Source organism: Anser cygnoides, chromosome 20, assembly GCF_040182565.1.
Source record: "Anser cygnoides isolate HZ-2024a breed goose chromosome 20, Taihu_goose_T2T_genome, whole genome shotgun sequence".
NCBI classification, from domain to species: domain Eukaryota; kingdom Metazoa; phylum Chordata; class Aves; order Anseriformes; family Anatidae; genus Anser; species Anser cygnoides.
In genome coordinates this window covers 9,751,569-9,777,179 of record NC_089892.1, presented here as the reverse complement: position 1 = coordinate 9,777,179, position 25,611 = coordinate 9,751,569, and the positions used below count along the sequence as shown (strand labels likewise).

Sequence of the window (25,611 nt, the reverse complement as noted above, 5' to 3'; positions counted from 1 at the left end):
GCTTTCTCTTTTTAGAGCCACAGAAAGGTGCAGTAGTGCATGGGTATGGGATGCAGCACTGCAGTCCAGGGGCACCCAGAGATTTCAAGGCATTCCCTATCCCACTCCAGCTGCTGAGGATGGAAGCAGCCAACTCTTCGCAGCTAAAATCCATGGCTCTTGTGGCTGAGCTTGTCTTTACCAGCTCTCCTTTCTGCCACGTTACTGGCTTCAGCTCCTAGCTTTAGCTGGAGCCTTGTTTCCTGAGAGCTGATGCAGGCCATGCAAGAAGCATGGATAACGAATGTGCCGATGTCTGTGAGACCCTGTTCTGCCTCCCTGCTCTGCTATAATGCAGCTCAGGGCTGGGCCCAGAGGCGTGCACCTTCCCAGCCCCTTCAGGAGACTTACGGGCATCCCTGGCATGTGCTGAGAGAGGATCAGGCCCTGCACAGTTCCTGGGTAATGAAACTCGTCCTATTCCTTTCTTAATCTTTTTAGTGCTCCCTTCTGAATATTTCAGCAGCGGACTGGAACAGCTAGTAACCTAACTTTGTTGATGTTTACAAAATATAATTAAATATTAATGGATTCAGCAACATTGGAAAATCATAATGCTTCTTGAGAAACTTTTTTTTTTTGCTTTAATTTTATTTATGATCCCCAAAATTCTGTGGGGATTTCAAAAGAAGAAAAAGTTAAAAATAATTCAATTGTATAGCATACCTGGAGAATGAGGGATTTATGGCTAAGTAAATATGATCATGCAAAACCAAAAATGGCCTGGAGGTATAATTAAGTTACTTGGGAGTCAGTTGATCTCAGGAGACTTTCTTGACATTTACACTGTAAAACTAATCAAGATCTGTGCTGCGTGTAGTGTGGGAAAGCCGTAAGTGGTTTGCAACTGCCTCTATTTTGGAAGGATAGAAAGCTTTCCAGCTAATCTTCAGGACTGAAACATTTCGACCAACAGTTCCAGTTCTGGATGTGTATTTGGACTTCATTTATCGTGGCATTTGAACATTTACTTGGTAGCCTTAGCTGGGCCCTGTGACCTGTACCAGGGAGCATTGGAGCTGTGGCTATATTTAACTTCAGCTTGATCATCTGATGGCTGTTACAAAACTCACCAGTACTTTGGAATGACTCATTTAAGGGGAAAAAATAATAACCACCTTCTTTGCTTTGACTATATAAAGAATCTTCTCCAGCGTCTGCCCCTCCATCCCCAGGTCTTCTCTTCCTCCTTCCGTGCTGGCTCTGACTTCCCCTTGCTTGAACTCTCCCAGTGTTGTTTCTAGACATTTCTCAAACCTATCATGAATCTTTTGGGTCGCCTTCTCTCTTTATTTCCATCTACTGGCAGATCTTTCTTCCTGTTTGCTTATTCAGAGTAGAATCTGAAATTGCCCCCAGATGTGCTTCCAGTATGTCCTCTTTGGTGACACGGCATGCTGTTCTTCATCCTGGCTGAACTGGCGTGGAAAGCTGCCGCGGGTGGGTGAGCAGGGCAGCCCTCGGCTTTCCTAAACGTCTTCCAGCTCCAAGCTTGTTCTCTGATCTCTGCACCCTGCCAGCGATCTCCGAGAAAGCCATATAAAAGCATGCAGTAGGAGGGATGTGTGAATTTTGTATAAAATTAGTCCAGAATTCCTCAGAAATCAGAGGAATAGCAGCCATGGGGGCTCCTCCTCCGTCCCAATGGAGAGGTCTTTAATTGGGGGAGTTTAATGAAGAACAGCGTTAACTATGCACATAATCACGGTTAGCTCTGAAGACAAGCTTTGCCATGTGATAAACTGTGGTTTCAGTGAAGATTTAGAGCTCTAGAAAATGGAAAGGAAATGTAAGAGGGAGTTGTCCTTACAGGCAGCGCCTTCATCCATGACAGTGATGATGGAGCTCCCAGAGGTGGCACTGAAGTCACCGTCACAGCTCAGAGCTTGCCTCAGTCGTGCACCATCGCCCCTGCCAGCTTCAAGCAGAGTAGGATGAGCCTCTTCCCCCGTGAGACATCGCAGGGCACGTACCAGGCAGAGAATTAATTAGTATTTGTAGAGGGATCGCAAATCTCTGGGTGGAAGGAGCTGCAGAAATATTATTAAGCAGTCATCTGCTAAAGAGTGTGCTTGTTCTGAGTTAGGGATGGCTGCGTTTATGACAATGAATATTTCCATTGCATTTCGGATGCACTGGGGAGAATGGAGAAGCTAGAACTTTAAAAAAGATGCTCAAATCTGCACCCAGTGCTTGAGGTGCACAGAAAGAAAAATTAAAAGTCCTGGAGAGCTTTCGAGAGAAGGAACGGCTTGAAGATACCTGCTGAGTTAAAAGAAAACCCCCAAAGATGTCTCATTGGGAATTTATTTCTTGAAAGATATATGTCCTCAGATACCCTAGATTTACAGGTAGCATCCCAACCACTGATAAATTTACTGGAAGTTGGCCGTTGAGAAATATTGACTGCTGACTTTGTATAATGGTTCAGCAAGGCTTTTTTTGTGGCCTCATTCTTTATTCACTACATTAAGTTTTGTTTTTTTTTGTAATAGATTTGCTAATATTTGGAAAGGGGAAAATTTTAAAAATATGAAATCTTAACAGTAACAGATTTTTTGATAAATTCCCTATAATTTATCTTTCCTCCTAAAAGAGAAAAAGAAAACAGTTTCAAAATGAGTTCAGTTTAAGCAAATAACACCAAAGTCAGAGCAAGGAATCATGCATATGGCATTCAAGATGGGTAAATCTCTGTGCCTTCCTTTTTCAAAGTTAGATGTCTTACTGTCCGCATTCATTATTTTAAACATAACTGTTTCACAGTGTTACCTCTGAGGAGCAGATGCAGACCCAGGCCGTTTGACAGAGGAGCCTGTGCCTGCTCTTGTCTTGGCATGTGGTTCAGCACCCTGAACGATGGTGCTGACATTGCCGTCAGTGTTGGTATTTCTCCTGCCCCGATTTTACTATCTAATTTGACTTGCTAGAAAAATTCAAAGGAAGTTTAACCCATACGACTATTGGAATCGAACGGGATCCTGTTTTGTCTTTTGTCCTCATCCAATTGCTAAAGAAACTACAGTTACAGTCTGATTTTAAGGGTTATTTCTCTAGTAATTACACCACGTAGGAGAAAATAAATCACAGTTCGACTCTGAGGGAACTTGCAATACCAATTAAAATCCAAATATGAGATCTGAGGGGTATGCAGAAAGCATGAAAGTCACCAGCTTTCTGATCGGCATTTGACTCCACCAGCTACACTTCAACGTCTTCTCCTTTCTGTTTTCACCCTGTACGTTCACAGTGATACAACTCAAATCAGTGGAAATATTTGGGATAAAACTAGTGTGAGCAAGGCCAGTCAAATCCTTTGGTGTTTATAGGGATTATTGTTTCAGACAAGTCGTGTTGGCAAGAAGTCACGATGGCTTTAGGAGTCTGTCTCATGCACTTCAGTAGGACGTAGGCTTTTGAGTGTTTTTACATGTGCAAGTCTGAGATAAAGGGGGCTGCCTTTACCCCAGAAATGTCACACCTCTGCTCAGGTCTCTCCCTGCTGTGCCAGAACGCTGAGGGATAAGAAGAGACCCAAAAGAGGTAAGACAGCGTCATGAGGGAGATGTGTTCCCAGCAAAAATGCACCAAGCACTTGAGCAGACCCTGTGTTTCTCATCTCTTTGGGTATGGTTTTGCTGTCAGCAGAGGTCCTTGCAAGAAGTTATGAAATTCTGCCTTAATGAATATCTGCTGTCCTCACAGCACAGCGGTCACAGTCACACAACACCCATGCCTCGGGGAGCTGTGGTTATTGTCATTATGTGATGCGTGCTCTGTTTTGTCTTGATTTTCTGCACCAGGACGAGGAGGAGATGGAGGAAGCCACCAACCAAAAGCTTGCCCTGCAGAAGGCCAAGGAAGTAGCAGAAGTCAGCCCCATGTCAGCAGCTAACATTTCCATAGCCGCGTAAGCGTTATTTTATTATTTGGGACCTTTATCATGTGGTTTCTGTTCTTCAGTGTCGTTATATGTCTATTCAACTGGAGCCATCCCATAGTACTCTGTGAGCCTTTTTATGCCATCTCTGTTACTGACAGGGCTGTAGGTTGACTGAATACTTCAGCGCTGATCACTTAACCATGGATCGAAGTACTCCTTTTAGTTTGTTTTTTCCTTTGTAATGTTTCATCTTTCGCCTTGCTGTAAATAACCATATTTTAGCAGGTTGGTTCTTTTTTTAAGCTGTCCTTAGGATAGATTTCACCAGGTGAATTGTTAACATTCCACTTTGGATTTGTAATTCGGAGAGGTATGTGTGCATATTTTATATTAAATACTGTTTGATGATCTCTGTTTGGAGGATTCAAGAGCAAATGCCTCCTCCTAAATATCAGAAAGGAAAAAAAGAAGAAAAAAAGCTTGAATGTTCTCTCTTTGTTGTCTGAAAGACTGCAGGAATGAATAAAGTCACATACATGAACAGTCACTGGTTCATAGCTAGAAATATAAATTGCATTTTCAAATGCAGGCTTTTCTGTAATACATGGATGTAGACGTATGCACATATTCTGTGATAGTGTTTTGGAAGAATCCTTAGAAAATATTCCTTTGGGGCCCACCTTTTCACATATACTCATCTAAACTGAGGTGAAACTTTTATTTGTCGGTGGAAATACTTGTCCAGATGTCACTGAGGACAGAGCAGATTTCTGCCTGCATGGGATGATGGCCCCATGTTTGAGATGTGCCTGCCTTGGGTAGATTTACTTTTTTTTTTGTTAGGGGTTCATTTAACTCTTCGGGAATCAGCATCAGGACAAGCAACGTCAAAAATTTGGACCTGCATTTTGCTGAGAGTTGCTGGTATTTTCCAATGCCTTTTTGCAGGGGAGACCTCCTAGGTCTAGGCAAGCTGAAGCACAGAAAAATGAATTTCCTGTGCAGTTTTATTCCAAAGGATCTGGAATGAAGAAAGATCCCCAGGAGACCTTTTTAGGGGGAGTTTAATCCACTTCAGCCCAGACAATAGGCCAAATGGAGCCAGCTCATTATATACGAAGGGAAAGAATATTGTTAATTTGACTATTTTATTCTTCTTACCATTTTATTTTGCAATTACTGCTATAATCATCTACTATTTATGCCATGTCTATTTGTTAGTTTTAAATATAATCCTTTTCTTACAATGATGTCCAGTCTTGACAGGAAGTCATATGAGGATATTTGCTCTTGTTTTGTTTTGTTTTGTTTTGAATTTCCTGGAACTGTTATTTTATAGTACAAGATGATAACACTTATTTTCTTCTATTTTTCTTCTATTTCTTCTCTTTTTAATCAAAAGTACGGTGCACGTGAGAATTTCTTAGAAACCAGACAAAGATCTTTAACAGAGCTAACAGTTCACACCACATTGTTAGTTACATAAAATAACCTTTATTTTGTGATTTTTCACCAGACTTTCGCCTGGTTTTCAATATCACAGGGACACTTTTAGAAGTGCATCCAGTTGCTTCCACATCTACTAACCAGGGCAACATCAGGCATGCTGCATGGGAGGCCATCGGTGTACCACTGTCACCTGGCTTCCAGTCCCCTCTGCTGTAGTGCCAGCGAGGTGCTTACACAGCCACTCACAAGGCATGCAGGACTTCAGTTTTTTTGGGAAAAAAAAAGATTTTTAAAAAAAGCATAAGGTCAGTAGGGTGATGACCAAATGAGTAATGACCTACAGGAGAAGGCAAGGGAGAAGTGAGGTATTTTGCAAGAGATTAATGGATGGATGGATTGTTGGCTGATGATCCAAAAGATGTTTAATGAGTGCATGCCAAAGTCATGTTTAGTATAGAAATTAACCCATAGTGAGAGCTCCAAAAGGGGCTTAGCAGCTACAGCTTTTGGGTTTACAGCACTGACCTGAGGTACCATTATCCAGCACAGTAGGGCTGATGATAGAGACCCACGACTGACATCCAGATGTACCCTGTTAATTCATTTCTTATGGTCTTAAGCTACAGAGTGGTGCAGAAGGTGGAGCAGATGCCGTGTTCATGGCAAAACCTGTCGGATCAAGCTCTGATGTGATTCAGGCATGGACGTGCTGATGGGACCCCACCAGGGCTTAGGTGTGAGGTACAGCAAGTGGCTCAGCACTGTTGAGAATGAAAAGGTCCTGGAAACAGGATTCTTGGCTTACGGAAATACCACTGCCAAAAGCAAATGCCTGTAGAGCCTGGGCTCCCCTAAGTGACTGGTGAGCAGGGGCAGGGAAGAACTGGGACTGAGCTACCAAGGTCCTGCTGCAATCCCGTTTGTGGGTCTACCCCATCAGTTTGTTCTAACGAATAGTGGGTTTGGAATTCTGATTCAATTTTATTTTCAGAATGTAGGAAAGGGATTTTCTACAGCAACAGGTATCTATAGCATGGGTCAGTGTTCTGAGAACATCAACATTTTCTCTGCCTCATCAATTAAACCAGGTCTCTCGGATGTTGAAGCAGAGGGCACCATGACTTGCATTTCCTCAGGCATGATATTCACGTTCCTGGCGTGCTTGTCCACCTCCCACAGAGGTGACAAGCTCAGGCTGGTGAAAAGTCCTAGTGGTCATTCTGCTGTTTCACCGGTGAGGTGCTGTGCTTGCTGTTTTGTTTCTTTCCTTTGTCAGTCCCGTATCAAGGACTGCGAGAGTACATCTTCCTCTACGCCTCCTTCCAGGCCATTGCATGCTCTGTAGCCTTGTATCTACTTCTCCACCCCTGCCATTTTTCTGTGCAAATACAGCGTGCACTCCACGTTTGCATTCTCGTGACCCTGCAGTTTATCTGCACTGATTCATCTGCTCTCCTCTGCCATTTGAGCCTCTCAACAGCTCAGCTCTGGGAAACGTTCGATTTGTTGCATCGGTTACAAATATAATTTCATAGGCTTATGAACCCGGTTGCTGATTCGGTCTGTCAGCCTGCTTGGAGGGTCTGAGGTGGTACCTTCACATCTACGTGTGTTTGATGGTTGATAGATGGTGAAGTGCTGCTGTGTCATGGGGATCTGCTTAATAACCTATTCATTATTACAGTAGCATCCAGGTATCTATCTTGCAGCTGACTTGAGGTGCTTTATTACAATATTCTACCTGCACTTGGTTTATTGCTCCTACTTCTTTGCTCTCCCAGGATTTTAATGACTTGCCCCCAGCTCCAGCAAAAGGAATTGCAGGAATGGATTTTTCTGACCTTTTTGTTCTTCACCTGGTGAACTCTATCCTGAGTGGGCTTTTTTGTTTTGTGGATTTTCAGGATGAAAAAGCTAGGATGGTACATTGTTTTTGTCATTGTTGCAATGTTTGGTTTAAAACAGAATATTTGTTTAACATAAGTTACTGCATTTTAATTTTAGCCCATTGTTTCATTCTTATTTTTGTGATTTTTGTTTTCTGTTTAGCATTTTCCTTGCTTTGTTGTTTCTGGAGGTGAGTTTCTGGGTTTGTCCAGTTTGCCCAGCATTGTCTTTAAGACCCTCTGTTTTGTACAACATCGAAACCACTCAGCCTCTCGAACTGAGCTGCTGTACTGACCGACGGGTCTTTAGAGCAAGCCATTGGTGCAGCTTCCTTGGCGGTGAGAACAGAGCAGGGGGGAAAATGGGGCAACTACTGAGGTGCTGAATGTGCAAAGCACCTCAAGGTCCCCACTGGATAGGTGCCAGTGGAAGGGAGAGCTGCTGGGCTTATTTCATGGCCAGCACAAAGACCCCAGTGCAAATGGTTTTACGTTCTGCAGATGAACTTGTGTCTTTGCCAACCCAAAGCCTGAACTCCCCGCATTCGGATACCTCCTCTGCCTTTTCTATTCCGGCCAGAGCTGCACCAATGTCCCGTACAAAAGGGGCTGCGCTACGCACACACGGCACGGGTGCTCCGCACGGGCCAGCAGACCAGTCGGAGAGTCAATGAGCCCCAAAGCACAAGTCCTCCCCATGGCTGCTCCAGGGATTCTGAACTGGTGGCTAAAACAGCCTCTGCATTCGTTTATTCCTGTGTATTTTCCAGTGGCCTGCCTTCACCTTTTCTTGGGAAGAGTCTTAAAAAAGCAATCACAACAGCACGCAAATGCTAAATTTGTAGGAACCTGCTAAGTTGTCACGTCCAAGTCATGCTGAGTGAAACTTCTAGCATTTATTTACTTAGGTTTGTTTTTAATTCTACATGGCAATGTGTTATAGTGGTGGCCAGACACAAGGAAACAATTTAAGCATTAGGTATAAGGGGTGAGCTCTGGATGGGAAAAGAGTTTCTCAGATGTGATGGATGAAACTTTGTAGGAAGTAGCAGAGGCACTTCGTGAAACTTGGGCACCAGAGCTAAACACTGCCAATGGGATTGACCACTGCCATTCTTCAAAGCTTGACATGCTTCTCAGCACAGTGTTCCAACCCTGAAAGACCTCTTCCTCTCTCCAGGCCGTGACTGGTTTCTGCTGGTCCCTCACATGGTTGTTCCAAGCAGTTGGCATCTTAATTGTGTGCCTACAGGTAGATACTGCCTGGTAACACGAGCAAGTTGACTACTCCTTAGAAAACTGCTGAGAGCAGATAGAGGTGGCACGTCATTTCAGTGACTTCTCCGAGGTGTCTGTCCCTTTTGTACAGGTCTGGGGATGAAGGGGGATGGGGGGTTGCTTTGTTTCTTTAGGACATTTTCCATCTCAGAGACTCCATGTTTTCCTTTTGTCTTGGGAATACTGTGGTCTCTTTCAAAATCCCTGTTGGGCTGCCGGTACCCAACAGAACCCAGCAAGAAGTATGCCTGAACACCCAGCCCATGAAACGTCCCGTGCTCGATGGTGCGTAGACTAGCAGAGGTGTTCTTTTTCTCTTGCTGGCTTGTGACTTCTTCCCTTTCTTCTCCCCCCTGATGTGTGTTGATGTGTGAGGTGCTGTGGTTCTTCCCGTTAGCTTACTTTTTTGCCCTTGCTGTTGGTGTAACAGTGACTCAAACAGCTGCACAGAAAGACGCTCTCTTGTTCTGTGTCCCTCTTGGATGGTAAGTAGCATGGAGCAAAGCTCAAGTACTTCTGTCACTTTGATTCAGAAAAGGAGGCTCTCTTGGCTTCCCAGCTTTCCTCTCCGCAATTCCAGGGAAAATGTAGTCGGTCACAGTTTCAGAAAAGACAGCTCCAGGAACGAGAGCAAAGAAGTGAACCTGGAGTGCTGCAGGACTTGTATAACGTTGCCTGGCCAAGTTACAAGGATGTTTGGCAGGATCACAGCATGGCCTCCATCCTGCACTGCACCAAATGAGGCAGGCATAAATGCAAAAATTCATTCAAGCCTTCTGCCAAGGGATATTGAGAGCTGTTTTTAGCAATTAAAAACAACATTTCCACAGGTACTGCATGACGTTGGTGCTGACTCCCAGGTAAATTAAGGCAGCCCAGTACATTCTCCTCCATCACAAGTTTTCCACCTGTTTTGCCCAAGAAATCCCTTACCTGTGCTTCAGGCATTTGTGCAGGCAGGGGCTTGCTCTCTGCAGGGTTCAGTTGCCATCCTGGGACTTCATCATCCAGCCAAGAAGTAAAGGGGTCCCCAGCTTGAGCAACCTGGGAGCAATTTCCCTGGCAAACCAGCAGAGCATGCAACCCCCTCCCTCCCCCCCTTTGATTTCTGCTCCCCTTTTCTTTGGCGAGGTAAAAATGTAGAAATAGTAAATTTGGGGCAGAATGCTTTACCTGGCTGCACAGCAGGTGATTTTCTCCAAGTGAAACTTTTATAAACACTTTTCATAATGGTACTTATATTTGTTGCAGTTTTCTTGGCCTTTGGGTGGTTGTGTTATATACTTCACATGGGCCAACATTTCTGTTCAGGAGATTCTGGTAATTTTAAGGAAATGTATATTTAAAATTCTACTCATATGATATCCAAAGAACATTAGATTTTAATTGGACCTTCTGGCTTGATAGCACTGATTGTTAACAGATTGAAGCTCTCAGGGAAGCAGGAAAAACTGCTGCAACTGAAAAGGCAAATTCAGGAGGTGAAGGGATTTTGTTTTCTGTCATCTGAGAGGGTTCTTCAGATGATGTAGATTTATAAAAATTATTGTTTATAACTGTGAAGCGTTAGTGCCTCAAGCCAAGATCTATCAAGATATTTAGAATCCTGATTCTGTGTAGATTCCCTGCCAGAGGAAGAATAAACTTTTTTTTTCTGTGTAATTCGGCTATTTCCATATTCAGAACCCCCCATGTGTAATGGCATTTATACAAACACACACTGAATGGAGGAGAATCTACAAAATTACACGTGAATTGAAACAAGTTCCTTTAAATAAAGTGTAATCCGTTGCCTAATCTGCAGCAGGCGTAGGGTTTTCAGACACGGTGAGCCCTATTCGGATGGTTTGAGCTCAGACACATCCCTGTGCCTGGCAGAGGAGAGAGGTAGGTGCCCCTGGAGAGCCCACCTGGCACAAGGACCGAACCGAAGCAGCCTGGCACCAGCTGCTGGGGCTCGGATTTTGGTTCTCGATGCATGGCCCGGGGTCCTCCCTCCAGGCCCTGTTCTTCGCTGCTCCCAGGCTTCCTCCTCTCATCTCGTGGTGCCGGAGGGGGGAATTAGCAGTCTTGCATCCCGCTCCCACTTGGAAGTAATGATTTGCAGCACAGCTGTAAAAGCAATCACCATCTGTTTCTACAAAGACCTCTACCCCGAGGTCCTAAAGATGACTTCTGCGGAGGACTTTGATTTTGTGAGTATAGCATATGGAGGCATAAAGTCCTAATATCATCGTGTGGCTTTTGGTTCACCTTTTAATTTTTTTCCCTTTTGGTTCCATTTTGATTCTTTGGTTGTTTCCCTGTCGACTAGAAGGTGGTGTGTCTGTGGCTTCCACACTTTCTGAAGCTTGCCTGGTCTCCTACCAAGATGCACGCTGCAGTCTGCATTCGATAGGACACAGCCTGTATGAGTCTCCTCCCGATGTCTCTTATAGTTTCTCTTCTCTTTTTTTTTTTCTCACTTTTTGTTTTCTTTGTTTGTTTTGTTTTTGCATGTGCAGTTTTGTAAAGCAAACTCGAGGTACTGTATCTCGCAGCTCGTCAGTCTCCAGCGTAAATTCACCGTGAGTTGCTCTCTGTTACGATATTCAGTAAATGGATTTATCATATATATCTCTATATTTATAAACCTCCCTATTTCCCCCTCTCCCGATGCCTTCACTCCCCCCTTGTTTTTTCCAAAAATCATTCCCATCATTGTGGAAAGCCTCCAGACCAACATACAGTGGAAGGACTGGAAGGTGTGCGACATTGCCATATAATGCTTGTGATTTGATCGTGAGCAACTCTGTAGTGTTTTGTACATTGACTGTGATTTTTCCTTCCTCCTCCCTTTGTTTTCCTCCCATCCCCCTAATTATTCGCCTTTGTTCCTTCCTTAATTATCTTCCCTGTTCTCCCCTCTGCCCTCATTTGATGGTTCGTCTTGTTCTCACTTGTATTTTTGTTCTCTGCGTTTATTATGCACTGGGCTGATGGCTTTGATGTTCCACCAGTGTTTGCGCTTAGGGTTCAATAGGAGAATGGGTGCCCACCATGAGCGTGCTCTTTAAATGAAAACTGGAGGAGAAACTTCTGGAATTAGGGCCCGAGCGAGACCAAATTGGAAAACTCTGCATAAATATCCTTGGGAAACTTAGAGCATGAGTTATGGCTGTGCTCTCTCACCTTCCTGAGCTGGTGCTTAACGCTACAGATATGGCAAAAATGAGGCACTCGGCAAGCTCCTATGTACCCGTGGTTGAGCAAACACAGTGGTAGATCTTCCATTCACTTCACGCACCTCCTAACAACCAAATCTTGCTGGCTTTGCTGTGAATCACGGGTGCGCTTTGACACCGATACAGGTTTGTAGAAAATAACCATCGTTCCCCGCCGACTAATACAACAAAACTTGTCACCAGCTTGTCATCCACCCATCTTAGCGTTGTTGCTTTGAGTTATACTGTTACCATCTGACGTTGTTTTTCTTCTTTAATGCTTTTGGAGAGACAAGTAAGTGCAACTCGAACGCTCGTGGGTTTGTCCTTATGTGCACCATGGCAGGATTCAGCGTACCAAAGGCACGGTGAAGCAAAGGAGGTTTTCCACCAGCTTCCTAACACCTTGTTCCCTGCTGCCCTGGGTGTTTCGGTGGTCCACTGATGGATCTCAGGCACACTTGGGTTGCTACAGTGTGTGGATTTAGTTTCTCTGACCAAGACTGAACTTTTGCATCTGGCAAAAGCAGGTGCCTGTGCTAAGGGCTCTGATGGGACAAATGCACCCATCTGAGATCTCACAGGACTGGGACAGTGGAAAACCGGGGAGGAAACTACACCAGGAAAGCTTTTGGCTCATTTTTTCCAATGCATTGTCTGGCTGCTGGGACTCTGGGCAGCCACAAAGGTGCGGGGAGTAGCCAGCTGCCTTTTGGGGGTCTCATCCTGCCTTGCACTTGTCAGGGAGGAGGGGAAGGGGGGCAAGGGAGAACGTGGTTAAATGTGGTGATGCTGGAGAGGTGCTGCCCAGTGCCTCACCTCCCGGCACTCGAGTGCACGCCAGCAGAAGTTGCACCAAACCCATCTGAGGCCACATTCGCACAGTTAATAAAATCAGAGAGAACAAAGGGTTTGGCTCCTTTTCCAAACTTCTGGAGCTACCATTAAAAAAGATTAAATCAAACTGCAGGAACTAAAATCCACTTAGCAGGAGGTTTTGCCTGTGTTCAGCTGTGTTTGCCATTGAGGTCTGTTGCTAACTCCCCACCAGCAATAGAGACAGTGCAGAATAGAAAGAGGCATCTCTGGCTCTTATGACTCACATCCATTCTCTGAAGAGAATGAATTTTTACTGAAAAAAATGTATATCTGTGCTTGTGTTCGGGTGGTTTTTCAACATATGCTGTTTACAGATGCTTTCATTTTGCCTGCACTTTTCTGTGCTAGCCAAACTGACAAAACCACGGCAGCTTAAACCACATTTCTCTACACGTGAAACCACTTTACCTCTCTTCAGTCGTGTGGAGAGGCCCTGGTGTAGAGGCAAATATAATTTGCATTGTATTTAACATTTCTATGCACTGTCTGGGCAGTAATTTAAAATTTCCTATGCAAAACAAGATCGTTTTGACAGATGAGTGTGCATTTTCTTCTCTGTGGGTATCCCCAGACGTTTCCCTCATGTTTTTGCAGCAAACACCCTAGCTTTGATTAAATGACTGGGCCCCATAAGAGTGTGCCATGTGTAAAAGTACCAGCCATCACAGAGCATCGAGAGCCCCCTGAAGGGTAAAGGCATCTGAAGGTCTCGTACGCTCGGTATAAATGTCATGGTTAGAAGTGTATTTTTTATTTTAAATTCAAATAAATAAATTGGAACCACTCCTCTCAGGTACCTGCAGGTACTGTGGTCTCCCTGTCCCCGGTGAAAGCCAGTAGCAGTCCAAGATGCCTTTATACCACCCTTTTCTGCCCACTGTGAGTGCTATTGCTGTAATTATACTGAACAGTGGTCTAATTTTTGTGCACAGATGAAAGCTGAACAGTAGTCTAGTCATTTAAAAAAAGGCTTTTAAAAGGTGCAAAAAAATCCTGTTCCTTTTCTCCTCTACATAGCTCAAATGGCATAGAAGTCCTGGTGTCTTTAACATCAGTGAGAACCAGGATCTGCAAATCCAGACTTTTGAAAGAACCAAGCTTATTCAAAACCCTTTTGAGATAGAAAACCCTTTGGGGGTTTGGTTTCTTGTTTGTTTGTTTGTTTCCATATTCTTTCTTTGATAATTTAGAAATTTCCTTAGGAAAATAGGTAAGAGCCTAAAGGAAAAACGCCTGTGCTAGTTTCTTAACAAAAAGTAATAATACATAAGGTGAGTCACTTTCTAATTCCAGGATATATATATAAATTTATACATAGATATTATATTTGTGTATATCTTTATATATAAAACATCAGGTTAGAGTGATAGGAAGCAGCATGCAGGTGGGTGATCTATGGTTGAGTGAAATCCTTCTGTCCTTAGGAAAAGGTTAAGCTGAAAGCAGCAAAACTTTTGCTACGTTAACACCGGGAGGCTTGGATGAACTCTGCATCACTGCAGAGCTGTATAAAAACAGGCGACACAGCAGCTGTCAAATACTAAGCGGCAGCAGATAATTTCTACTGCTCAGAGGAAATCGTGGCCATGGACACCCCATGGGAGTGGTAATGAAACAGCAGAGCTTTCCAAACTTTTGTTCAGACGCATTTTGGAAGCTTTCTGCCTCTATGCTGGCCGAAGGCTTGATGCTGAAGGGCTTGATGCTGCAACGGTGCCAGGCTTGGTCCTCCTCGAGCATCCCAGATTATTCCTCCTGCTGGGACCAATTACCTGTGGTCAGCAGGGACATCAGCAGCTTGTTTGTGGCTTAGCAAGTTTTTCTCAGTGGTCTCAGCTGACTTAATGCTGCTTAGCTGACTCCTCACTTAGTGAGTTTTCAGGAAATCCTCTCTCAGACGTTCACATGTGGTGGTAGATCCTGCAGGGCTGGCCGGCTGGTGGAGGGAAGCCTTTCTCTGGCCCAGACTTGACCTTCTACCAAAGGAGCTCCTCCAGAGGATGGGGTGAAGCCAGCCTGCAGTCACGGTTCTTGGATTTGTCTAAAGGAGCTGGTAAAGGAAGTAGAAATTCTGTCTGAGGGTGATAATATTTATATATATATATATATATGTTGAATTTAGTGAACCTTCTTGATCTAGGAAGTTGATGTCTATGAGAAAGGCATTTCAAGTTTCACCAGCAAGTTTCTGAATATGAGGGTGTGATATGTGGCCAGTATTATATTAAACCTAGGTCATATTCAAAATTTAGTTTTTCTAGCCAAAGGACTTAAGGAGAAACATTATGAAAGAAGATAGTTTCTTTCTGAGAAACTGAAATATCAGAAAATCTAATATATAAAAAGAAAAATCAAATTCAAGAGTAATACAGGGAGAGACTGGACAGTGTTTTCCATGCTCATCCCTGGCAATAGTGTTTCTGCGATGCACGCTGCCACATCAGCTCGGTGGGAGAGCACAGTGCGTTTCCCAAGAGAGCCCGGGCAGGAAATGTGGCTCATAAAGAAGAGAAGATACTAAAGCATCCAAGCAGCAACTCCCAGGGTCATGGGCAAAGCAAATTGAAATGCTAGCAGTGTCTTCATCTGAAAGAAAATTGTTTTATCAAACCAGAGAGAAAACCTTCTCCTTTGCATGTGCCTACCCCAGATTGATATGCTTCATTTGTATTTTCCTAATGGAAAATTGAAACATGGAGAAAATTCTCCAAATTTATGGATAGAAAATACAATTTTTAGTCAAAAGGGTTTTTATGTCCCATTTTCTCTTGAAACTGTTTTTTAACAAAAAAAAAATCCCTTTCATCTGTAATCAGAATATATTCTTTCATACCCACAATCTAATACGTAGGTATTTTAAATGTAAAATTAGTATGTTCATAGTCAGGTTTCACTCCTTATTTACTAAAGCAAAATTTTAAGGATTGCGTTTATGTAGCTGATTAAACCAGTAGGTCTGGGAAGCAAAGTGCCATTAACTAAAGCTGTGTTTTTAAAAGGTTATGTTAACAAAATCTTTAGTCATTAAGGAATACCCTAAGATTAGAGTATGTTTAAAATTATGCTTTGCTTTCTTTAGTGATCTACACAGTTACTGGCTGCATTTTTTTTTTTTGTGTCAATATTAGTCGCTGGTTCATTAATATGAATTCTGTTTCATTCTACAAGAAGGTTATGGTTTTCTTTCTAGCCCCAGGATTTGACTACTGGCTGCTTAATCCAAGCAGAAACAATGGAGCTTCTCAGAGAAGCATATTAGCAGAAGTATCTACTACAACATTACAAGCCTAGGGGACCTGAAAACTGAGTGCATTGTCAGCACCCCTTTAAACAGTTTGAAATATTCTGTACACAGAAAATAGGGATGAAAAAAATCGTAAAGAAAGTGTATTAACGTTAATCTTTGCACAGTGCCGGTAAATCAGAGGTGATCAATGCCATTTTCTTAATGGATTCAGAAGAATTTTAAGAAGCAAACAGCAGGATTTCGGATAAGGAGATGGAATCATAAATAGTTGTCTTTTGTGGAAAGAAATTTGTTATCACAGAGTCTCTCCCCCCCCCCCCCTTTTTTTTTTTCTCTTTTCAGTGTGGATATTTTACAGACAAGTCACGCCATGCTGTGGCGTATCATGCTTTGTACCTTAGGTGGTTTGAGTCTGCCCCAGTTCATGCAGCATTTAATAATTTACTGGACCAAACTGTGGAGGAAGCAGTGGAAATCTTTTTGCCCCAGTTATGTTTTCTTCCCCATCTCTTCCGTGGTTCTTTGTGCTGCGTGCATAGGCACCGTATCCTCGCAGGCAGGCAGTTGTAAGCAGGCTTTGTTGTAAGGTGACGTTCCTGTTGTGCCATAAATAAGTTCAAAAGCTCTCCTCTGAGAAGACGTGCAGCAGAGCAACAGGAGAGAAGAAGCTGTCACACGTGTCCACGTTCAGTTGCTGTGGGAACTTGTAGAAAGCAAGAGTCAGATAAATGTAATTGGACAAGCAGGCGACACGTTCCCTCCAGCTGCTGCCGCTTTCTCTCTGAAAAACCCTGAACACGGTCCCCAGAGGGACCCGCCTGCTCCATTCCTTTACGGCCATTTCCTACAGCAGCCTTTATGCGTGCTGTCACTTGCTCGTGATGTTCTTGACTCGTTTGAATGCAATAATGAGCTCACAGGCAAGCCTCACGTTTTCCTGATTGATATTTTACTGCGCTTTATGCATTTTCTTTTTTTTTTTTTTTTTTTTTTTGTATTGGAGTGGGGGAAGGAGTTTTCATATAGCAAGAAGACGGGATGCAGTCCTTACTTCTGGGCCTCCTGCTCTTTAGCTTATCAGTGACCAAAGCCAGTGGGTGGCTGCGTGTCGTAGTCTTTTGGCGATCACCTCCACTACTTGTGCCAGTGTTAAGGATGTATCTCACTTCCAGACGTGCTGAGAAATCTGAAATGTCTGTATCTGTTTTAAGGCAGTGATTTTACCAAAATAGGCTTAGTTAACATGTGCATTGCTCGGTTGCTCCAGGTTCTCAGTGAGGTGTGCACTCAGCAGCAACTTCACCTGTCAGCTAGCCGTGAGCCAAGTACAATGGAAGCTTTAGCACCCCAGAGAGAGCTTTGCTTTTAAGGCTGATTCGTGTTCTTAGGGTAAAGGGAACACAATGAAAAAAGTTACCGTGAAGTGATAAATCTTGTGTCAGAGCAAACCATTCCTCCACTTGTAGGTAAATGACCCAACCCTTGAGAGAGAGGCTCTGAAATCCCCTGTGAGCATCTGGTTTTCAGAACTAAAATTTAATACAAGCCAGAAAATCTCTGAAGCTGCAGATGTGTGCGTGTTTTGGAGGGATTTTATAGGCTTTGTCCAGAAGTGCTATCACCACTCATAGCAGGGAAGGTCACCAGTCCCCGTCCTGAGCACCTCCTCTCCTGCTGTGTGATGGGTGCCAGTCCTGCATCCTCAGCCTTCTTTCTCACTACGTCCAGCCTGATTTCAGAGACTGGGCTCAGTGCAGGCACTGGTGGAGGGGCTGTTCGCATGACAGCTGCCTGATGACCCCTGGCTTTGCCTTGAGTCTGTGCAGGGAGGCCGGGAGCTTTGCATCCCACCCCAGGACGGTGCCTGCGTGTGGAGCAGGAGATTGTGCTGCGCTCTGTGCTCTTGTTTTGGGGAGAAATTGAGGGTCTCAGCCAGCACAAAGGCAGTTTCCCAACTCATAACATGTTGTTCCTAGTTATCACTGCGGTGTTGGCAGCTTGCTCTGGATGTTCAAAGTGCAAAACAGAAGCCGGTCCTCACCCCAGGTTCTCTCATTTTCAAGTGAGAAATGTCCCCAAAGAACCAGTGTGGTTGGTGGCTACACAGAGCCCGTGCTTGGGGAGCTCGGACGTGCACATGCACAGAGCCGAGCTGCCTTGTTCCTGTGCTAACGAGGACGTTTTCATAGGTTTTCATAGCCCAGATTGGTCTGTCCCTGCTAGATCTGAGGCAGTGCAGAGCAAAGCACCCATCCGCTTTGGAGGACGTGTGGGATATACTGGGACACCCACGCCAGGCAGCTCTCTGCTGGTCTCAGCTGATGGTGCAGAGCTGTGACTGCAGATTACGTCTTCCCATGGGAAATCGTTGTATGGGACAGCAGGTTTGGGCAGTTAGAGGAGACTTTGCATGTTACCCATTAATTCCCATTAAAACCGCGTAAATCTGCTCATGGGTGATAGTGGTTGAACCTTCCAGAGGACTGAACCCCAAAGAAACACCAGGTTACTGCCAGCTGTTCATCTCCTGTCGCTGGGGACAGCCTGGGGGTGCTCTCCCCTGTGAGCAGCCTGCCTCTGTATGATGTGGGGAGTTGGGTGAGTGGGGTTCTGTGTCCCCAGCACCTTCTGATATTATTTGCATTTAGAGCTGCGATTTTTGTCACCTGTTCTTCTGCTGTGGTGTAAATGGGGCACTCAGCTGGTGGAGAATTGATCCAGGATGTGCCTCCTGGGAACAGGGGGCTTTGATTTGTAGTTTTGGTGATAAGCTGTGCTCCCTCTTCTTTCTGGGTTAAACCAGATTCATTCACAACTGCCTTGGATGCCCTCATACCATTTACAGTGAACATTTAAGTAGGTTTTTACCTCTTTTAACAGCACCCTTAGTGAAGAAAAAAAAAACAAAACAAAAAAACAAAACAGCAGAGCATTTGAGATGCAAAGCCTTTCCGACAGCTCCCGCTGTGCTCCGTGAGCCCATCTGAATGCTGCCTCCCCGGGGTCCGAGCACGGCGACAGACCCTGACACTCTGAATCAGCACGCACGCACGCAAAAGCTGCCTTCTGCTATTGTCAGGGGAGCCCAGAAAGTACGTAAGGAAACTGCGTCTGACTCCCTATCTCCACAGCCTTGTGGGGCGTGCGTGAAGCAGTGGAGATTCGTGAGCCCTGTGCAGCCCCTCTGGCTGCAGAGGTCAGGCTAATGCGTAGCAAATGGAGATGTCTGAGCAGCTCGGTGGAAGGAAAATGATTTTCCTCTCTTTTGTTAGAAGTAGTTTAATTAAGGAAGAAAACAGGTGCCAGCTTCAACCAGGCTAAATCCAGAACTCCCCCCCCATGGAAGCCAGGGGGTTTACTTTGATTTTATGGGAAAGCAGAATTTGCAAATATTTGATTTACATTGTTTAGGAGGAAAGGAAAAAAAGGCTTCTCTTCCTGCAGTGGCTGGGTACGTGACACATTCACATGTGGTGGTCAGAAACTGAGTGCTATGCCGAAAAAATCAAAGCATTAAGGCATTGTCAAAGCGGGTATTCTCACCGTAGTAGGTATCAGAGAAGGAAAGCAGCAAGTCTCTCGAGGGAATAAAGGTGCTTGCATTGTCTGCATCTACATGTTATCCCCAGTCCCTGCTACGTAGAACAGTTTTCCTTCCTTACTTGTACTTTTCCAGACTCCTGTGATGCTTGGGCTGGATGCCCTGGGTTTGGAGCAATGTCCCCTGTTCCGTCAGGGGCTGTCCTGCCTGCAGAGGGGCGCCTCTGGCTGCAGGGGATGGTGGTAGGGCCCTTGGGCAGGTTTCATCTCCCCTTGCTCCTCCACTCCAACTTGTTGGACACTGATTTGCTCATCTAGATGTTTCCAGGTGGGCAGAAAGGTGCTGTGGTTTGGGGGGAAGCCCTGCAGGCTATTTAAAAGCTCTGGTTGTACGATACAGTTTCTGTGAGTACTGACTTTAACCCTGCAAACTATGCCTGAGGTGTTCACGGGGGATCACCACCTTTTAGAAAGCAGGGCAATCCTTTCCTGAGGGCCCGTTTCATAGTGCCTGAAGCGTGTGGGGGCAAACTAACACAGATGATCCTGCTGGCTTTCCCTGCTCATACTCTCCGCCAGCCATTCTCTCTCCATTCCTATAACTTCTTTGGCTCAACCCTCTAACACCCTGTCTCAGCTGAAAATTTCCTTTTTTTATTTTTTTTTATTTTTTGGGTGGTTACTTTATAGGGAACTGGTGCAAAGTTTGATACTAACTTTCCCCGTTCCTCCCCTCCGTAGCAAGCAGCAGAACTCCTCCAAATCCAAGTCCGTTTGGGAGCAGAGGACCAGCCAGATCCGGATGCACAATTTCCGAGCCAGCTGCGAGGCGCTGTACAACGAGCTGGATCCCGAGGAGAGGGTGCGTTACGCCACCACCCTGCACATCCGTCCCGACATGAAGACGCATTTGGACCGGCCGCTGGTGGTGGAGCCGAGGGGCGAAGGGAGGAACAACATCAGCAAGCTGAGCCCTGGGGACGTGCAGGAGGTGGAGCAGAGCAAGGTCAGCTCTGCCGATGGAGCAGAAGCTCCACGAAAGCATCACCGGCATCGGGATAAGGACAAACTGGGAGAGCAAGAGAAGTGCGATGTGACCAAGGAGGAGAACGGGGAGTCTGGCACCAACAGTAAGGAGGAGCGGCACCGGCAGCACAGGAGCCGCAGCAAGGAGGTGGAAGGGTGCAGCAAGGAAGGGAAAAGTGACCGCACCAGGGGCCAGGAAGGGGGAAAGAGGCACCACCGCCGAGGGTCGGTGGAGGAAGGTGCCGAGAAGGAGCACCGTAGGCATCGGACTCACCGGCACTCTGCTGAAAGGCAGGGCAAGGAAGGCAACGGGACGATCAACGGGGCCCGGGGCGAGCGGCGTTCCCGACACCGGGGAGGGTCGAGGTCTGGGAACCGGGAAGGAGAGCCCTGTTCCAAGGGCGAGAACGGAGAAGAGCCTCACAGACGGCACAGGTTCAGGAACAGGGCGCTGTCGACGTACGATTCAGTGGAGAAGGAGAATGGGGAGAAGGAGGGGGAGGCTGGAGAGAAGGAGCACCGGAATCATCAGCCCAAGTAAGTGAGCGGCCGGACACCTCCCTGCGGCAGCTCGGGGGCTGTGATACCCCAAATGCCTTTCAGAAATCAGGTTATTCCCCTCCCTGTGGCATTCCCTGCTCTTCCTGAACTTGCACTGGTTGCTGCTGTAACCTGCAGTTTCATTTTGCTTAAATCAGTAACAAAAGAGGCTCCCAAAGATGATTCTGATCCATGCTGGCCCACAGAGTGGCTCAGGGTTAAGGCAGGAACTATCCTTGATCTCGAAACCAACAGACACGCTAGGACAAGTAACACAAGGCAGAGAATTTCACAGCCTCTGAAGGAACCTGGTGTTTCTGAGTGACACACTTTTAAAAGGAATCCAGTCTGTCCTATAGTCCTTTAGGTTTTCTCTTTTCTCATGCTGAGCCTTTGGGCTGCATCACCAGTTATTATTACAGCACTTGGCTGTGAGGGAAGTGGCTTCTTCCATTAAGAACAATGAAGTATCCCAGTCTGTTTAATTCTTATGTAAGTCAAGTGAGAAAACTGGTACTGGTGAAGCATTTAGCGTAGTTAATAAAGAAGGATAGATTGCCTTTTCAGCTTTATTAATCTGATGGAAAAGAAATTTCACTGGGATTCCTTAGAATAGAGTTCATGTCACCATGGAGAGCTGTGAGTGGCGTTCAGATAATCATTTTCCTGTCTGTATTATCTTCCTTTCAGATGGATATCAAAACACTTTGCATACTGTTTAGTTTGATCACGTGCCCAAGCTCACTTTCCTCCTCACTGAAATATCGCTGCTGCTGCAGAGGAATAGCTGCAGAAGCCATTTGCAACCACATTATGAAGTGGTTCAGGATTGGAAAAGAGAGTCACCAAATTTAAATAGGGCCTCGGGAGAACATTTAAGCAGCAGAATGGCAGACTTCATTCAGAAAGCAGCTGACGCTGGAGAGCTAATGACACTGCTATATGCAATTGCCATGTGGTCTGTACCCATGAACCTTGGTCCTGAGTCTCATTAAATAGAATAAAGTTACTTTCAGTGATACAGTTCCTCTTAATGTTGTGTTTGGATGTTGGTTCAGAAGCTCTCGGAGGTAAAAGTCACATACTGTGCTGTCAGTAAGTTTTCCTACAGTGTGTGAGTTTTCTGCAAAGCACTTCCATGTAGAAAACAGCCAAGCAAAACCTAACAAGAGCTGCAGCGTATGTTCTATGAACCTTTGTCAGGCCATATTTATTCAAATCTGCTCTTCTGCCTTAGGGAGAATCAGTGTGAGATCGAGGCTAGTGGAAGCGTGAGCGTCCCCGTGCACACCCTTCCCAGCACCTACCTGCAGAAAGTGCCTGAGCAGCCAGAAGATGCCGACAACCAGAAGAACGTGACGCGCATGATTCAGCCACCTCTGGACAAAACCACCACTGTGAACATCCCCGTGACCATCACTGCCCCGCCGGGAGAAACCACTGTCATACCAAGTGAGTGCCTTTGTCTGCTTGCTGTGAAATTGATAGAGAAGAGCTATTTGTCCAAGGTGCTACCTGCGCACAGCGGGCGATGGTCTGTCCTGGCCACCAGCATCCTTGCAGTGAGACGGGAAATCTTGGTGTTAACACAGACTCTGTGGGTCATGCAGCCTGCAGGAACCCAGACCAGAAGGGTCACCTGGTGGCTCTGGAGAACACCTCAAGGTTCCCTGCAGATGGTTCACCCAGAGCACACCCATGTTATGCATGACCCTTACAGGTCAGCTGGAGATCAGAGAGAATAAAGAGCAAGAAGGACCATGAAGTGCTGTAACTGAGAGCTGTGTGGCAAAAAATGCAGTCTGCGTAGTTCTAAAACCTCTCCTCTTAAGGAGAAGCACAGTGTGAAATTCAGGAGGTCCACTTTAGGTTGTGGGCTGTCAGGACCCTTCTTTCAAGGGGCACAGCCAAGAGCTAATGGTTTCTCTACGTTGTTTTCCACAGCATTGTCAGCTACACAAGACTTGCCTGTTGTTTTTCTTTTTCTTTTCTTCTTAGATGATAATTTTACTCAGTTGCAGTGCTGAGTTCCCATCAATCACAATTTATCAGACTCTCTCTTTCCTGGCCATTTCCTGTGTATCTGGCTTGAGATACAGTAAGGAATTATTGAACATGTCACTCACACACAATGAAATGTCATTTCGTTGCAAAACAAAATAAAAAGTAATAAAAAACCTTCATCCAACAGATTATAAGTGGGTGGGGGTTTGGGATGCTAGGTCCTGTGAATTAATAGACAAGTGTATCTATCTGTCTAAAAAAAGAATTTGCAGCATAAAATGTCTTCTAGTTCATATATTGAGCATTATCTTAAGTAAATTAACTTATAAACCCACTGCAAGTAAACTTATAATGGAAATTATAGGATGTATTTTCTAACCTTCTGGGACTGAGATGCAGAACAACCTTTTAAAATGGGATCCTGTAAGTTAAAAATCTGTTGTGAGATGGAGCTTGACATCTTTGTACATGGGGAACTCTGCCAAAACCGGGGTACGCTATGCAGGCATGGAGCTGGGTGGTCCAAGAAGTCCTTTCCAAGCCTCTGCTCCTAGTGCTGGGAGGTTCAGCAGTCTTAGCCTGAGAATTATTAAAGCTCATCTATTTGCTTTTTTACATGTTCCCAAACCAATCCTGCTACTGGTCTATGGGAAAAAAAAATCAGAATCATGAGGTTGATTAGATTCACTTTTTTTTTTTTCTTTCCAAGGTTCCCTAGCTGATCTTCTCTCCGTAGTGGTTTACGATATTTGGAATGGGATTTCCATCCCCTGTTGGCAGCTCTCATACTAATAAATGCAAGGTTTCTTTGTCTCCATTGGGCATCTTCATTTCCTGGCCATTTCTGATATATTGCTCATCAGTGCAGCGGTTAAGGAGTATAATTGCAGTGTATATCATACTGTAGTAAATAGCAGTGATAATAATCAAATGATTGTTCATCACATTTAATCAACATATTCAAAGGCTGTTTTCTATCCCAGCTGCATTGTTTGCATATCCAGCTGTTGCAGGCAGCCTGCTCTGTGAAGAGTGGAGATGCATTTTTAACTCTCTTGTTTCTGTTTCCTTGAATTCGCTTTTCAGTGAACAACGTTGAGTTTGAAAGTAAAACGGAGGAGAAGAAGGATGTTGATGACTTGACAAAAAATGGGCCTAAACCAATCTTGCCTTACAGTTCAATGTTCATCCTAAGTCCTACAAACCCGTAAGTCCTTTGACTCTATAATGCTGCTCATCGGTTACGTGTACTTCAAGCATGGGTGTTCAGACAAATATCATTAGCTTGATCTTCATCTCTGCCTATCAAACACATTGAAAAATTAAATAAAAGCTTATGTAGGCTGCAGACCAGATGCTGCTGTTCAGTTGAGCTTTTCTAGGGGAATAAATTGCCAGTATAGGGAAGAGATGGTTTAGGCAGTCCCTTCCTAACTGCCCTGCTGATGGTCAGGTGGGCAATTCTGGGTTCAGTTACAAATCACTGAAGGAAATGTGCCTGCCAAGGACATGGGGCACCACTGGGAGAACGGGTTACCTGGAGGAGCAGGCTATGGGGTGGTTTTGATGGCAGCAAATCCTTGCAGGATCCTCAGCTGAAATTCATGCTCTTTCTGTCTTAGTACCCTGGCATCACTGCTAACTTTGAACTTCTGGGAATGCGTGAATATTTTTCATTTGCTAAGGCTGAGAGTACAGCTTGTGGGATATGTTGGGATTACAGCATTTCTTCTGCTTCAGGCATCTCTGCCTCATGGGGAGCTTTGTACTCAAAGCCTGTAAACAGAGAATGTGTTGCTTTGAAGGGCCGCAGGACTAGACGAGTGCAGCAGGGGCTGTAATAATTGTAGCATAAAGGCCTGAGTCACTTAAAGCAGTAACTTAGGGCAGCAGAGGGTGTCTGAAACTTCTGCCAACCCAGGTATCTGCTAGGAGCAGATGTGATCATTTCTCTCTGGCCCAGGTAGACATGTTGCTGGTCCTAGATGTTCTCTGAGGCTGTCCTCTGCTTGCTCAGGTTCCTGAGGTGGACTCAGGTCCTTCCTGGACTCAAAGGAACGGAGACTGGCTCCCTGCCATCTCCTGCTGGGGGCTCTGATGTCCTGGCTGCCTGTGCAGTCAGCGGAGTAAAACTGGGGCTGCTCAGTACACTCACGTTTGACATCAGAAATGCATCTGTGGTGGGGGCTGTGGTCTGGCACCCCTGCACAGCAGGCTGAATGGATCCCTTTAAATGCAAGTGCCTACAACGTAATTCAGGCTGCAGCCCTATGTGCTTCAGGATGCTACAGCTACAAGTGTGTGGGCAGGCAGAGTTTGTCAGCGAGGGAAGCTGGAGGCTCTCCATTAATGTCAGATGTTATATGAGAGAGAATGACCCCAAACTGCTGCTAAGCTAATCTCCAAAGGAAATGAACCGACCCACAGTGTAACAGAAAATTAAACTTTCTGCAGCAGTCTTGAATTATGGAGCTTGGGCCACATCTGGTTGCATAAGGAGACAGTATTGCCCCATTATTTGGTAACTTAAGTCTTTTTGTTGTGACCTGACAGCTAAAAATGAGTGTTAGTTGCAAAAAGGTTGCTGTAGGGAGCACTGACAACAGGAAGCGAGGTGGCCCCAAGCCCAGTGAGGCT

At 45.2% G+C, this 25,611-nt stretch overlaps 1 protein-coding gene across 16 annotated transcripts in view; it reads left to right on the top strand.

Annotated features, from left to right (window-relative positions):
* Positions 1–25,611, top strand: part of CACNA1B (calcium voltage-gated channel subunit alpha1 B) — a 281,607-nt gene that overhangs the window by 188,694 nt on the left and 67,302 nt on the right. For 8 of the 16 annotated variants that reach the window (XM_066980504.1, XM_066980511.1, XM_066980509.1 and 5 more), the window contains 5 exons: positions 3,843–3,949; positions 11,040–11,102; positions 20,146–20,967; positions 22,208–22,422; positions 24,061–24,181. In XM_066980504.1, coding sequence (XP_066836605.1) covers positions 3,843–3,949; positions 11,040–11,102; positions 20,146–20,967; positions 22,208–22,422; positions 24,061–24,181 — 1,328 coding nt within the window. The remainder of the gene's footprint in view (positions 1–3,842; positions 3,950–11,039; positions 11,103–20,145; positions 20,968–22,207; positions 22,423–24,060; positions 24,182–25,611) is intronic. The other 8 variants (XM_066980520.1, XM_066980519.1, XM_066980518.1 and 5 more) reach the window with 1 other exon arrangement.